The sequence below is a fragment of the Lygodium microphyllum genome, chromosome 5 (genome assembly GCF_053477565.2).
Source record: "Lygodium microphyllum isolate KBCC chromosome 5, Lygodium_microphyllum_v1.1.10, whole genome shotgun sequence".
In the NCBI taxonomy this organism is placed as follows: Eukaryota; Viridiplantae; Streptophyta; class Polypodiopsida; order Schizaeales; family Lygodiaceae; genus Lygodium; species Lygodium microphyllum.
Window position 1 is genome coordinate 175,282,190 of NC_141139.1, and position 15,292 is coordinate 175,297,481.

The window sequence follows — 15,292 nt, forward strand, 5'->3', positions numbered from 1 at the left end:
TCTCTCTCCTTTTATGGTCAAAGCATGTCATTGATGTATGTCTTCTTTGCCTTCAAATATGCAGCATTTGGATCACGACATTGATGATGTCATAAATCAACCTTCACATGGCACATCACGTATGTCAGTAGAGTGCATGAGGATCCTACGTAGGAGTGATCCTAACATGTATGCAAGACTAAAAGAACAATATTCCAAGGAGTTTGATCCATGTGATGCCATCTTTGACAATGATGACAGCATGGCTGATTTTGTTGATGATTGGTATCAAAATGATGGTGTGAGTGATATTCTCGACAATGAGAAATATCTTTGAGAAGAAGCTCTAAAGCGTATCTATAGAAGAAGCCAATTGACACGTCTAAGTGCAAGCTTACTTATTCTCAATCTTCAAAATCGATTTGGATGGAGTAATGTATCTGTTACAGTGCTATTGAAGTATGTGACATACTTTTTTTAGAAAATTTCATTTCATTGTTTTGTGATTATGCTTTTTATTATTTCCTATGCTTGATAGCTTGTGTAATTGACTTATAGGCTACTCTCTAAGAAGTTCCTACCTTCAAGCAATGCCCTCCTTGCATTGCATGATGTGGTTAAAAAAACAATAAATAGTCTAGGACTTGACTATAAATCTATACATGCATGCCCCAATGACTGTATCTTGTATAGAGGTCAATACGAGGATGATATGACATGCCCAAAATGTCGAATGCCTCGGTATAAAGAAGGCAAAGGTAAGGTTCCTAGAAATGTATTAAGGCATTTTCCCTTGGCTCCACATATAAAACATATGTTTCAAAGTACGGAACTAGCTAAGCTTATGTCTTGGGGAGTGGAGCATAAGAGCAAAGATGGAGTAATGTGAATTCCATCCAATAGTCCTGCATTTGAGCACATTGATTTATGTTGGCCAAATTTTGCAAAAGAACCACACAATATTAAGATGGGCATAGGATTGGATGGTGTGAATCCATCTCCATGAGATCAAGTAAATGGTCTACTTGACGGATGGGTAGTTATTAACTATAATCTGCCCCCCTATCTCAGTATTAAGAAGGAGCATTTCATGCTCTCCTTCTTAATTCTTGGAAAATGTCAAGTTAAAGACCTTAATGTTTATTTGGCCCCTCTCATTGATGATCTTCAAGATCTATGGAGAGGGATTGATGTCGTGGATATGTCCAAAAGCAGTGGTCAAAGTCAATTCGTCGTTCGCGGAATTGTAACATGGACTATCCACAACTTTCCAAGATATGGTTTTTGCTTAGGTATGTGGTTCAAGATATACATGTCTCGTGTGTTTTTATGATGTTTGTCAAGAAGGTCGTTCAATTAAATATATATATTCTTTGCAGGGATATCTACCAAGGGTTATAAAGCTTGTCCTCTGTGTGGCGATTGGTTGATATCGACATATAGCAAAAGTCTCCAAAAAAGTATCTATCTTCAACATAAACGATTTTTGCCTGCAAATCATCATTTACAAAGCAAGGCAAGCTAGGCATCTAAATGGAAAGGTGGAGAATGGGAGATGTCCCATGCAGATGACACCAATGGATTGGTATCAAAAGTGGACTATTGGACCCGCTATCGATCCGGAGTCGAAAATCATAAGTGGCGATGAGAGCGATGACGTCCAAATGCAAGCTAGAGGAAAACGTTCTTTGGCATTAAGTCCCTCGATATGGTATGCTTTAGAATACTAGAAGGATTTGAAGATTTGTCATCTTCTTGATACTATGCATATAATCAAGAAAATTGGTCATTCCTTATGGCAACACCTCGTTGGTTTGAAAGACACAATTGTAGCAAGAAATGACTTAATGAATCAAAACTCGAAGCCCAATCTATGGCCACAATTTAATGAAACTATAGGTGAGAAAACTTATGAGCCCACCCCATGGGTGCTCACATTGGAAGAGATGCAAACTCTCAACCAACGAATTCAATCTATTCGTACGCCTACAGGGTATGGCACGTCTTGTCCAAACATGTTCACAGTAGATGACACGAGCTTGTCTGGCCTAAAAACACATGACTGGCATCTTTTTTTGAAGGTAAATCTCTCTCGATCTTTGAAAGTAATTTTGAATACCTTCCTTGTTTCATTTGTCAAGCTTATCATGGATTCATATGTGCATCATGTCCTACCTCTTGTTATTGATGGATGCACTACAAGAGGTGTACGAGATATCATTTACCATCTTGGGTCACTTACAAGGTATTCTTTTGCTCGTTAATTTGCAGTACAAAAACATAGTTTTTCCTCTATAGATGGATTACATCTAAAGAAATTGACAAATGGTCCATTCCACAAAAGAAGCGCGAATGCATAGAGCTTCTGATCTGTTTAATGGAGAGGGAGCTTTCGATGTCCTTTTTTGATACCCAAGTTCATGTTCTAATCCATATAGTGGACGAGATAGAGATTTCCAGTGTTGTGAGCACTCGATAGATGTTTTGGGTCAAGAGATTTATGGGATTTTTAAAAAATTATGTACGCCAAAGGGTGAAACTAGAGGGTTCCATGACCGAGGGATGGGCGCTCGAGGAATGCATGTATTACGTCTCTGAATACCTAGAGCCAACTGATGAGGAGGATTCATGTGCATGGACAACAGAGTCTTCTTCTACCATGTCAGATGAGGTATTGTTTGGTCAGGGAGTCCCTTTTTGCCTCAAGGTCCAAGACAAATTGGATATATCTACTTTCATAGTCTACAATAGCAAATGCATGCAACAGTTTGTTTATGAGTATGATGCAGAACTTGCAAGAAGACGAGTTGGCAGACGTAGAAAGAGGAGATCAAGATGTCAAGCCGATGTAAATGAAGACGAGGACACTCCTTTTTTCATGGATTGGATATACACCTGTATACAACGGGCGATTAGTAATCATGAGCCTATCTCTCAGATGAATAGAGAGAGTTCATGATTGGGCGTGAAAGACAGGTAACCTTTTTTTAAAAAAGTTTTGAGAACTCCGAACTAAACAAGTGGATTTTATATCAATTACTTTTTTATGGTTCATGTGTTGGTTCAGGGTCGCATGTATACAAACATGTGGGCTTATGGACAACATCTAAGGGTGAAGAATATTGACGACTTACGTCTCACTCAACATTCTTGCGTTGTTGCCTTTGTTAAGCAAGTATCACATGCAAGTCCAAGATATACAAATCTTGTCGACAGTGAACTTGGCTACATGGGAACCATAGTAGGCATTTATGAAGTATCGTATCATATATTCAAGGCAGTAAATAAAAACACTCTTTTGAATTGTGTAATTGTGACATCTAGACTTCTTGAATTTATACATAATTCTAAAGCTTCAATTCACACATTTTAATAGGTGGTTTTGAAGGTTGATTGGTTTTGAGTAGAGTACAAAGGTAGTAATGCCACAATGTAACGTGCTCGCTCCTCAAATCGCGGGACATGTCTTAGTTGTCCATCGAGAGATATATCTAGAAGATTCCGTCGGTACTCCCAAGGAATGACATGGGTTTTGCCAACTAGGGTCTCTCGAGTCTGCCCTGCAATGGAACTTATCTGGCCGTTCCCACTAGAATCGACCTGAAGTTCGGGTTCCTAGTCAACATTGTCTAAGGTCATAGACTGACTTTTCCTAACATTCCTGTTAACATCTCCTTTGAGGAAAGCTCTCGGCTAACTGAAACCACCCTTCCGTAGGATAGACCACGCTTCCCTCGAGGGTTGTTTTAGTTATCTAATTACCTACCACGTTATGCTTGACACATAAAAGTAGGTTCCTTAATTAACCCGTTAGACATAGGTTCCTTTACGTAATTTAGGCCACAGACACGAGGACAAGATAAAACAGGATCAAACACTTCCTTAACTTATCTTCAGATTAATGTGTGTCTCCTGCCCATATAGGAGAATTAAGTGCTCCTTTCTGCCTCCGTTGAAAAATCCTTCCATCTTCCGGCAATAAAACCCAAAGGTTTATCCTTCCAAGATTCCGCCTTGTAACTAGTATCAAGACCTCGAGATCCCATCTGAGTCACGTAGAATACTTGTATAGGGCCCGGAGGCATTGGGACTTACAACTAGAGCCCCCACTGGCACCCAAGCGTCCTCCTATGCTAAGTGATTTCCACGGAGAGACCTCTCGCGGTGGGTTTGGTCCACATTCCCGATGCGGATTCATAACCGCCTTGGTTAGGGTTTGGTGGCTCGCGGGGGTTAGCTAGCACCATCCTTCCTTAATTATCCCTTTAGGAAATCAACCATAGCTGAAGCAACCAACATAGTAACAATTTCTAGGGAAAAAATCCATTTTGTTTCTATGGCAATTAATCATCTCAAACCTGGCCATGAAATCATCAAACACTCCCCACTTGGGTTAACATCCAAAACCACATTAACAAATAGTTGAATGCACAACCTCTTGCTTCAAGGCATCGCAATCCCATTGCATGCACAATCAGAATTTTAACTGGATCTATCAAAACAATTGCTTAAGGGATTTACAACCTTTTCAAACCGCCAAGCATAACTTGGGTCAACAATCCATTTAGGGTTAGGTCACCAGCTTCAACTAAGCTGGGAGCGTATCCATTTGCGATAGTCCACAGCAAGATCGATCAAACAATTCATAGGCAATTATACTTATTCCTAATGCCCCGGATCACATGTGACTTGCGTCTATGAAAGTCTAGGGTTTTGTCTAATGATGCAAGTGTATCTCATGAACAGAATTTAACATTTCATGTGTTTCTTTTAACCATGATTGCAAAACGTGAATTCTAAATGACTATTCATGCACTGAACTAGTTAAAAAGCTATCATTTTATGTGAAGTAAGGCAATAACCTTATCATTTTATGTGTGTAAAAGCTATCATTTCGTGCCTAAAATCTTGTGCGAATTCTAAACTCCACCGTTTTGCGCATGCAACTTTAGCTCTTAGAGTAAACAAAACCCTATGCATGATATCAATCCTTTCATCCCTTCCACGCGAAATAATTCCTAAGTTAATTTTTTAACACTTAGAACCTGGGCTTGATTTGTGTGTGCTGCGTTGGTCGTTCCGCTCACCCCTCCGGCATTAATGGTGGCTTGGGCACCTACGCTTCCCATGACTTTTTTCTTGGGAGCCATTTGCCTTGCGGAGATTGGGCAGTCCGAACCTTGAGGGGTTTTGGGTTGACAGGTTCGGAAGAAAGGACCGCTGGATGGGGTCCTTTTTCGAGAGGGTGGTTTGGGCGTAGCTCCTTGTAGTTACCGACTCTCACTTCTTTCTTTCTCCCTCTCTCTCTTTTTCTTCTTTTCACTTAATCTCTTACTCTCTCTCTCTCTCTCTCTCCCTCTCTTCTTTCTCCACTTATTCTCCTACTCTCTCTCTCTCTCCCTCTCTTCTTCTCCTCTTACTACCTCTTCTTCTTCTTCTTCTTCTTCCACTACTCTTCTCTCTCCTCCCACCCTTTCTTCTCCCTCTTCTCCTCCTCTCTCTCCCTCCCTCTCCTCTTCCTTCTTCTCTTCTCCTTCTTTTCTTCTCCTTCTCTTCCTTCTCTTCTCCTCTTCTCCTCCTCTCTCTCCCTCCTCCTTCCCTTCACACTGTCCACGGGGGGAAAATGGCGCAGCTAACAACGAATGCTGGGGGGATTCGTACGTCAGCAAGGGGACTCGTACGTTAGCAGGAGGAGGGAGCAACAACATCCAACGGAGGCCTGGGGGCCCGCCTACAGCAAACAGGAGGGGCTTCTGCAGCAACTGGGGGGAGGGAGCTTTTGCAACAACTGGGGGGGGGGGAGCTTCTGCAGCAACAGGGGGGACCCTGTTGATGATGAGGAGGAGGGTGGGATTTTAAAGGGGGGCACAAATGTATGCCACCACCTGGACGGCATGCACCTCCCCTTTTTCCACATCACTCTGTCTCCCTCTCTCCTCAATGTACTGTCGGGGGGAGGAAAAGGGGAAAAAAGTTTTGAAAAAAATTAGAAAAAAGGGGGGAAATGTTATATCCTCTCCCCCTTAGAGGAATCGAGATGTCCTCATCTCGAGAGAAACTAGGGGGATACAAGCACAATTGGGGCTTATAACCTGTGGGTTAGGGCCCACCACGCTTCCACTGTGCCACTTTGATTACTCAAATTCTTGAAATAACAACTTGTCACAGCTCATAGAATGCAATAGGATTTATTCCAAGTACATGACTTATTATCTTGAGAGGATCTTCCTAGGACATCTAGTCATCCTCAAAGGTTACAACAAGCTTTGAGCCTTCATCATCATGTGGCTCATAATATGAGCCAAAAGTATAGTTTAGACGGCTTCATTTGACCGCACGTTCTTGATTCTTAGGGTCCAACTCAGGACAATCTTTTTGGATGTGTCCTAGTTCATTGCAGTGGAAACATTGGTGGTTGGGGCATCTCTTACAGATGTGTCCTATCTCACTGCACTTGTGGCACCTCTTGTCTTGATCCCATGAGTCATCTTCATCATAGTTTCCTGATTTAAGTTCTTGGACGATTGGACTCGCCCGGAGTAATGCATCTTGCAAGTCTGTTGGATGCATTGATTCCAATCGAGTGTTTATGGGTGGATTCAACCTAGCACAAAACTTTGACACTTCCACGAGAAATAATTCCTAAGTTAATTTTTTAACGCTTAGAACCTAGGCTTGATTCGTGTGTGCTACTTTGGTTGTTCCGCTCACCCCTCCGGAATTAATGGTGGCTTGGGCACCTATGCTTCCCATGACTTTTTTCTTGGGAGCCATTTGCCTTGCGGAGATTGGGCAGTCCGGATCTTGACGGGTTTTGGGTTGATAGGCTTCCCATGACTTTTTTCTTGGGAGCCATTTGCCTTGCGGAGATTGGGCAGTCCGGATCTTGACGGGTTTTGGGTTGATAGGCTTGAAAGAAAAGACCGCTGGATGGGGTCCTTTTCGGAGAGGGTGGTTTGGGCGTGGGTCCTTGCAGTTACTAACTCTCACTTCTTTCTTTCTCCCTCTCTCTCTTCTTCTTCTTTTCAGTTAATCTCCTACTCTCTCGCTCTCTCTCCCTCTCTTCTTTCTCCACTTATTCTCCTACTCTCTCTCTCTCTCTCTCCCTCTCTTCTTCTCCTCTTACTACCTCTTCTTCTTCTTCTTCTTCTTCCACTACTTCTCTTCTCTCTCCTTCCACCCTTTCTTCTCCCTCTTCTCCTCCTCTCTCTCCCTCCCTCTCCTCTTCCTTCTTCTCTTCTCCTTCTTTTCTTCTCCTTCTCTTCCTTCTCTTCTCCTCTTCTCCTCCTCTCTCTCCCTCCTCCTTCCCTTCACACTGTCCAACGGGGGGAAAATGGCACAGCTAACAACAAAGGGGGGGACTCGTACGTCAGTAGGGGGAGGGGGCCACATCGTCCGACAAAGGCCCAGGGGCCGCCTACAGCAAACGGGAGGGGCTATTTCAACAAAGGGGGGGGGGGGGAGGGGGGACCATGTCGACGAGGAGGAGGAGGGTGGGCTTTTAAAGGGGGCTAGCTGTACGCCGCCACTTGGGCGGCATGCAACTCCCCTTCTTCCACATCACTCCCTCTCCCTCTTTCCCCGATGTACTGTTGGGGGGGAGGGAAAGGGGAAAAAAATTAGAAAAAAATTAGAAAAAAGGGGGGAAAGGTTACACACAATGAGACAAGAGCCATCCGAATTTTGGTCTGTTGATTCCTGCAAGTTAATACGGGCTTCAAAGGAGCCATATATTTTTCCAGCTCATGTTGAATAGGCATTCTTCTACAAGAATACATATGCTCATCCATGGTGGCAAGTTATGCATGTCCAACCTAGAGATCGATGGTTGTTTGATATCATAGACATAGTGGTTGATGATCGGGATGAATCAATTTCGCCTTCCGATCAAAATGCATCGATGTCAGAAAATCATAGAGTTCTTCTTTTCGATCACGATGACCTTGTTGACATTCAGAATGACAATGATCCACACTTTGACACTACAGACACTGAAGAGGAGGAAACAATGGACACCGAGCTTGCGGTGGAAATGAACATCAATACAGGTTTAACAATGGAGGAGATTGAAGAAGTCAACAAGGATAATGAAGATGAGATTCTATTGATGATCAATCTCAGAGACGATGACAAGGAATACTAACATTAGCCAAAAAACCTATGAATCAACTAGTTTCGAGGGATGCTTATTATTTCCAACACTCGGTAATGTATCCAGCTCTCAATATTTCATTATGTGGTCATGATTTTCTTTTTTCCACTGTATTCTTACTAGTAAGTGAGGGTGGGCTAGTGTTAGGGTTCAATTCCCCTCAAACTCTCTCATATGGGATAAGCTTAATGCCTGTATTCGTTCCTTTCTCTTTCTCTCATGTACTACAGTCATGATTGCCCACATAGAGAACTTGACGGTGGCTAGGGAGATATGGCTGGAGTTGGACCAAATGTACAACTGGATGACCGTCATGAAGAGGGCTTCGTTGGAGGTTTAGATGCGGACTTTGAGTTCGAACATCATCTTCAATGCGAGAGCATGTCAACAAGTTGAGGCAGCTCCAGACGCAAGTGCAGAATGCCGGGAAGGTGATCACTTCTGAAGACATGGCATTAACATTGCTGTCCTAGTTATCACCATGGTTCAATGCATTTTATTCCACCTTGATTGCTTTAGGACGGATGGCACATGACTCCTTCGACAGATGGTGTTGCCCATTTGCAACCTACACGTGGGCAGATTCTCATTGGAGATAGATCTTTGGTGCCTATTGACGGATGGGGTGACATGCCATTAGGAGGCCATACCCCACCGCTTCAGCCTCTCCATGCTAGATAGGTCCATGCAGGACATCTTAGGATGACCACACTCCATGAGTAGTTCCACACTGCACTTGAAGTGCATTGAGATTGTATCTAGTTTGTATACCATTTTGTACCTACCTACTCACTTAGTTTACCATAGCACTAGATTGTTGCTTTACTAGACTTGGAAAACTTTCCAGACATTCTATATATAAATTTTTGGTCTCATAGGCCAACTTGGCCTTTTGTAGACATTAATATAACTTTCTTTCTTCTTTCTTTCTTTCTCTCACACACATGCACACACACACACATTCATATCAAAGCTTCTCATCGTGCACAGTCACGTCAATGGCCCATAAGAGTAGACATCACCCTTCAAAGCCACTTATGGCTCCATCCTGTCCCATACTCCATCTCTAGTATGTTGATGACATATTTCTTTTCATCCTTGCACTCATCACTGCTTTGAAAAACAAGGCCCATTAGTAGTTTTAAATAAACACATTATATAATTTTTATGTTAATTAATACTCACCCCCACTGAATGTGGACACATGGCATATAAGAGTAGCATAGGTCTCCCATCCAATGTTGAAAGGCAATGCCTGCTCCTGAGTAGTCAATGGACTAATGTAGCAGGTAACACCTAGGGTGCCGGTCCAAGGGCGCAGTGGGACTCCATCTATAGATAGTGAATTCCTAATTATTGAAAAACACACTTAACTTGATGTGTTGTCATTGTAAAGGATATACCTCTATGTCTCCTAAGTAATAGGAGGTGCATCATGAGATACAGGCTGGCTCGATGGTCCTGGCAAAGGTATAGGAGACCTAATGTATACACAAACATCAAGGAGACATTAAGATTTTTAGATTACTATTTTATTGTTTGAGATGCTTTCTATTTTGTCACCAGCCTCAGTCTACAGCCGCGGTCACTCATAGTGCATGCATATTAAAATAACCATTAATAAAAAATAAAATACATTGCTCTCTTCCATTAAAATTAATAAAATACTATGAGATAGCATGCTGGATACTATAGGGCAACACTTGTATTGAGTGCTTATTGCTCATCCCCTGATATGCTTATGTGATACTGATTTGATGCTAACATATTGATAAGTGTTTGGTCCTTGCTTGGATTTTCTTTCTAAGCTATGTTGCTCACTTATTTATTTGCACAAGTATATGCATATGGCTACTTGATGCTTCTCGGGCACTTTGGATGCTACATTGGTATTTAATGTATAAAGTACTTAATTGTATTTTTATTGTGTACAGTTCAGAGAGCAAAGACTGTTGTTTGTATGATCCTCATACTCGAAATATTTATGTCAATGGAGATGCCATTTTTGCTGAAAATGATGCTTGTTCTCAGGATCAATTTGAGATGCCTACCACTTATGAGTCTAGTGATGTTTTTGAGGGTCTTTTGTCACTTGTATTGGGATCCAAGCCTGGTGTAAATGCAGAAATAGATGTATTACAGCAAGCTATTGCTACTCCACCTGCCCCAGATCATGGTTGATCATGTTTTGCCTCTAGCAATGGACTATGTAGTTGAGCAAAAAAGGGATGCTATAAATGCGGCAAAAAAGTCTTGAGATGGTTGTTACTGATTAGCAAGAAGGCTATTGGTACTAAATGAGTTTTTAAACTCAAGTGCAAGATTGGTGGCTCAATTGATAGGTACTATGCACTTGAACTTGAAAACTCTACCTTTCTCATCACTATGCTTGCAAAAGAGACTGACTTGATATATTGAGAAACCTTCGCTTTTTGCATTAAAATAGCTCCAATAGCATTTGTCCCCATTGCAAGATTCACACAAAAGCATTTCTTCCAATTTGGAGTTTGAAAATGATCCAAGTTTCCCAATACTTCTTTCACCCAGGGAAACACCTCACATTCCATCCACACAAATGCCCAGGTTTGAAATCAGTTTCGATGTTGATGCCTCTTCCTCATCCGTTTCATCTAAAACAAAATTTTAGCTTTTATTTTCTTCCTCCTCTTCCCTTTCATCCTCCATTGGTTTATGTACATCTGACAAAGTGAAAAAAAAACATATGAGAGTAATAAAGACAATAGCCTAAAGGACATCGAAGAGTAAAACTAGAGGGGGTGATTGGTCTAATTGAAAGTAGTCTCTACATCTTTTGCTCATCATGCTTACCTAGTGGATCTTTGTCACTTCGGGTATCTCCCTTCGTCGCTCTCCCTTTGATTAATGAAAAATGCGCAATGTGAAGAGAAACCCCAAGCTCCCTTTGATTAATGAAAATCACACATTGTGAAGAGAAACCAATGCCGCTTAGGCAATCACTTACGAGCGTCGCTTAAGCAATGGCCTTATCAAGGACACTTAGTGATGATCCTCCTCGTGTAAGCAAGGGTAACATTAAAAAATCTCAAAATGCCATCGCTTAAAGGATGGTTTCGTTGCTTAAGCAATGACCCCTGTCATCGCTTAAGCGACGACCGATTTTTTTACTCCCTTGCTATGCACCCACTCCCCAAGCACATCTTATAGGTCCACATGATCAAACACATCATGGTAGAGATACCAAGCCTCAACCATAGGAGTTCCTTATTTCAAGTGCAAGAAACCACACTATCAAAATAGATGTCCCATGGAAGACACATAATCAACAAGTGGATACAAAGTAATAGCCACAAGCCCTTATGGAGGAAATGAGCCTCATCCCTTGTGCATTCAAGAGATCCCTAATGGAAGTAAGGAGAGCCTAGATCACCCAAGGGATAGTGATTGCATGACCCCAATGCATGGTAGCAAGAGAGTAGCAACAATGCACCACCTGTACTTGAAGAGAAGATTTAGTGAAGGGACTTACGCAATCATGGTGGATACATGAGTGATTCACAATTTTATCACACTAGAGTGTGCAATATAGTATGGGCTAAAAGTTTCTAAGGCCCTTAAAGGATTAACAATAAGAGGAAAAGCAAAGGAAGTGAAACAAGTATTTGCAATGCAAGTGGAAGCTTAGAAATGGAAAGCCATAACTTTCTTGTAATATCTATGGATGACTTAGAAGTTATTTTGGGTCTGGAATTTTATGACAAGTATATGATTGCAATGTTCAACACAAGGAGTCGATGAGATGCTACTAGATTGCAAGGAGAAGGTGTACGAGTGCCATGTGAAAGGATGCAACTCCCATGCAAAATGCCAATTAAAGTACAAATGAAGAAGAGCAAACTAGGAAATCCTAGCAAACTAGGAGCTCTAGATCAATCAAAACTATAGACAATCACAACCATCAAGCCTTGCATCATGAACTGTAGTGCAAAATAGGTGAAGAAATCAGTGAAGGTGAGTTTCCAAAGTGTCACTATAAACTTATCTTGCACTTTGTCCTTGCCTTTCTCCTTGAGCTTATCATTGCATATCTTATGGGACTATAGCCAAATATGACATTGCTTCCCATAATAATGATATGTAAGAGAGGCCTTACAATCACAGGACTTACTACAAGACTACCTACAACACTAAGACCTTTGTGAGTCTCTACCACAGTGGTCATTACTCGGTCATTACCACTCTTACCATCATGTCTGCCTTTAACAATCAATGTATGAGAAGTATAGGCTATATTCACATTTTTTCTATTTATCTCCTCTATGAGTAAGGCACCTGCAATATCTTGGAGTTTCAAACCATCCTTAGACATGTTAGTACACATGGTAGTACAAAAAGTGTCCCATGACTCAAGAAGTGTCACAAGCAAGAACAAGTGGGGAAGATTATCCTTAAACTCACGAAGTCAACTAGTTGAAAATCAAGTAAAACTCATTTAAATGTGCAAACACACTAGTCCCTTTCTTCATGCAAAGCTCGATGAGCTGTTTCAACCAATATATCTATGAAGCATGAACTTTCTTATCATAAAGATTACATATCTTCTCCCATAACTACCAAGCATTATCCTTAGGTTTCATAACAATATATCTGCGAAGCAAGAATTTTCTGATCATAAAGATTTTATATCTTCTCCCATAACTGTGCAGCATTATCCTCAGGTTCCACAACATTAAAATAAACTCGTTTAGACAATGACAATATAAGAGTGGATCTACATAGCTCATCTAACTCATCCTAATTATCTTGATCAATGCCTTTGGGCTTGACACTCTTGGCTTTCGAAGGCCTAACTTGTTTCTTTTGAACTAGTACTTGCCATATTTGTATCTTCTAATAGGAAAAGTTTGTGCCATCAAGCATTTCAATATTAAAAATAGAACTATCACTCAAAGAATAAATCCTAATGAAAATATACTAGAGTAAAATCCAAGAGAATAAGCTAGTGTAAATGATTGCAAATTAGCCCCCAAAACTCATCCAAAACAAAGGCAAAATAGGAGAGAATATCAAAGTATAGAGATGTCCACTAACAAGCTACTAACTACAAGCAATAGATGTTGGGGGTAAAGGTGCCTCTGCCTAGCTGCCCATGTATTACTACACTGACAGTACCTGCCACTGCACACTGTAGGAGGTGGGCGCCATCACAGTCAGTCATTCTTTATTCTTTTAGTGACAATTTGAATAAAGGAAGGCCCGGCCACACATTGTGGTTGTTGGAGTTCCCACTTTTGAGTCTCTCTCTCTTGGCTCTTGCTCTCCATTTGCCGCCATAGCTCTCACCGCCAAGCTTCTTCCTCCTGGCTTCCACTTCCCTTTCAATTGGTATCAGAGCAAAGGCATTGGAGCTTGCTCGGCATTCTCTTCAGCCTGAATTTGAAGAGCTTCAACCCGAGCTTCAATGGCAGCCATGGCACCTTCATTTGCAGGTATGTTTTGATCTCCTGCCTCCTCCCCGAGCTTCTAGACCTTCATTGGCATCTTCTAGGGATGCATCTGAGCCCCTCGATATTGCCAAGTACTCTCGAGCACTATTGAAGACCCCCCTAGTCCTAGAAATAGCTAGTGCAAAATGTAGCGCATTTTGAGGGGGCTGGGCTGACCTGCTCCTGGCATTTCCCTGCTCTTCCTCAGCTTCCCGACACTCTTGGCAACCTTCTCGATCATTGTTTGACTCCTTGGCATTAGTGCTTGGCTCCCGGTGATTCATTTGAGTGCTTTCCCCTTCAGCACTTGCTGTATACATAGTCCCAGGACTATCAAAATAGGGCATCACTTGACATTTACTGTTTGATGCTTCTTGGCATTGCCCGTTTGATGCCTATTGATGCTCAGTGATGTCTGGATGATATGGGATGCTATGTCTATGCTTTGGGACTGATTTGGAGCAGATTTGAGCATCGCTTGAGCTTCATTTAACAATAAATTGCTTGCTGTAATACAGTGGACTAAAGCTCATTTACTTGGTGTATGAATTGATTCATGGATACCGGGTGCTTACTGGAGGTTTGAATGATCATACCGATGTATTTGGAGGTTTTCAAATGCTTCTTCTTGGTTTCAGAATGCTTTTGAGCTTGGATTAGGCTCCAACTTGGTCATTCTTCACTAGCAATCAGCTTTAATTGGCATGCTTTGGACCGGTCTATGCCTATTGTCATTGCTTGACTTTTAGGCTTCTTGCATTTATGCTTTGGTCAGATATGGATGCCACTTGGTTTTCCCATGCTTGATAGTTACTTGAAGCTTCATCTTTAGATGTATTTGAGCATTTTGGATCTACTAGGCATTACATTTGGTTGTCAGATACATGCTGTTTGAATGCTTTTAGGCTTATGCTTTATGGGTCTGAGATAGCTTGGGATTTATGCTCCAGATGTACCCTATTGGGATTTGGCATGCCTGATGCTATGTATTCAATGTATTAGAGCGTCACTTGCTCTCTTTGCATTTGACTTTACTTCCAGTGGGAGCCTCTTGGTATATTCAGATGTACACAGATTCTTGTTTACACTTGAGCTTGAGCTTGTGGGACAATTACATGAATTTGCTCTCTTGAGAGCTCTATGTCTGCAGTTAGTCTGTAGTGGGCTGATTTGATATGCCTATTGGGGCCGCCACCTATCTCTGTCACAGTTTTATCAGTTTTGTATGCAACTTGGATTGAGCTTCTTGCTTTATCAATTGTGCTTGTGCTTGGTCCTCTTCTCTTACCCCAAGACCCATTACATGCATGAATTCTAGGCCTATGAGATGTCTCTTGCCTGACAGGTTATTGGTTTGACAGTTCTTGGTACCTCCTTGCCCCTTGACACTCAGTGTTGGATGTATCTTGCTACCTGGCAGTTGCAGTGACATATGTATCAGTGATTGCTTCATTTTGGGATAATTTTACATACTGCTGTCATTTATTACAGCAAGCTAAAATCCATAGATTTCGAATACTTTTATGAGGGTAATGCTTACTGTGTGATGTTATCTTGGTCATATTTGGTGGACAGGTGGTTCTCTTGGTGATACCCACTCTTTTAGCTAGTTTTCACAATGGTTTTAGTGCATTTTTTGCTAATTACAACAACCTGAAATTTTACTTTTTTGCTTTGATTTGGGACAATATGACTA

At 41.5% G+C, this 15,292-nt stretch overlaps 1 protein-coding gene across 1 annotated transcript; it reads left to right on the top strand.

The window, feature by feature from the left end:
* The first annotated feature begins 7,639 nt into the window (after positions 1-7,639).
* LOC148036713 (uncharacterized) lies at positions 7,640-8,122 on the top strand. The gene has a single exon (XM_087679188.1). It carries the CDS (start codon positions 7,781-7,783, stop codon positions 8,120-8,122), a length of 342 nt encoding a protein of 113 aa, XP_087535314.1. The 5' UTR covers positions 7,640-7,780.
* Positions 8,123-15,292: the final 7,170 nt, after the last annotated feature.

Bases quoted from the DNA above. Each gene is read 5' to 3' on its own strand.
- LOC148036713 (XM_087679188.1), top strand. From the start codon at position 7,781: ATGCATGTCCAACCTAGAGATCGATGGTTGTTTGATATCATAGACATA.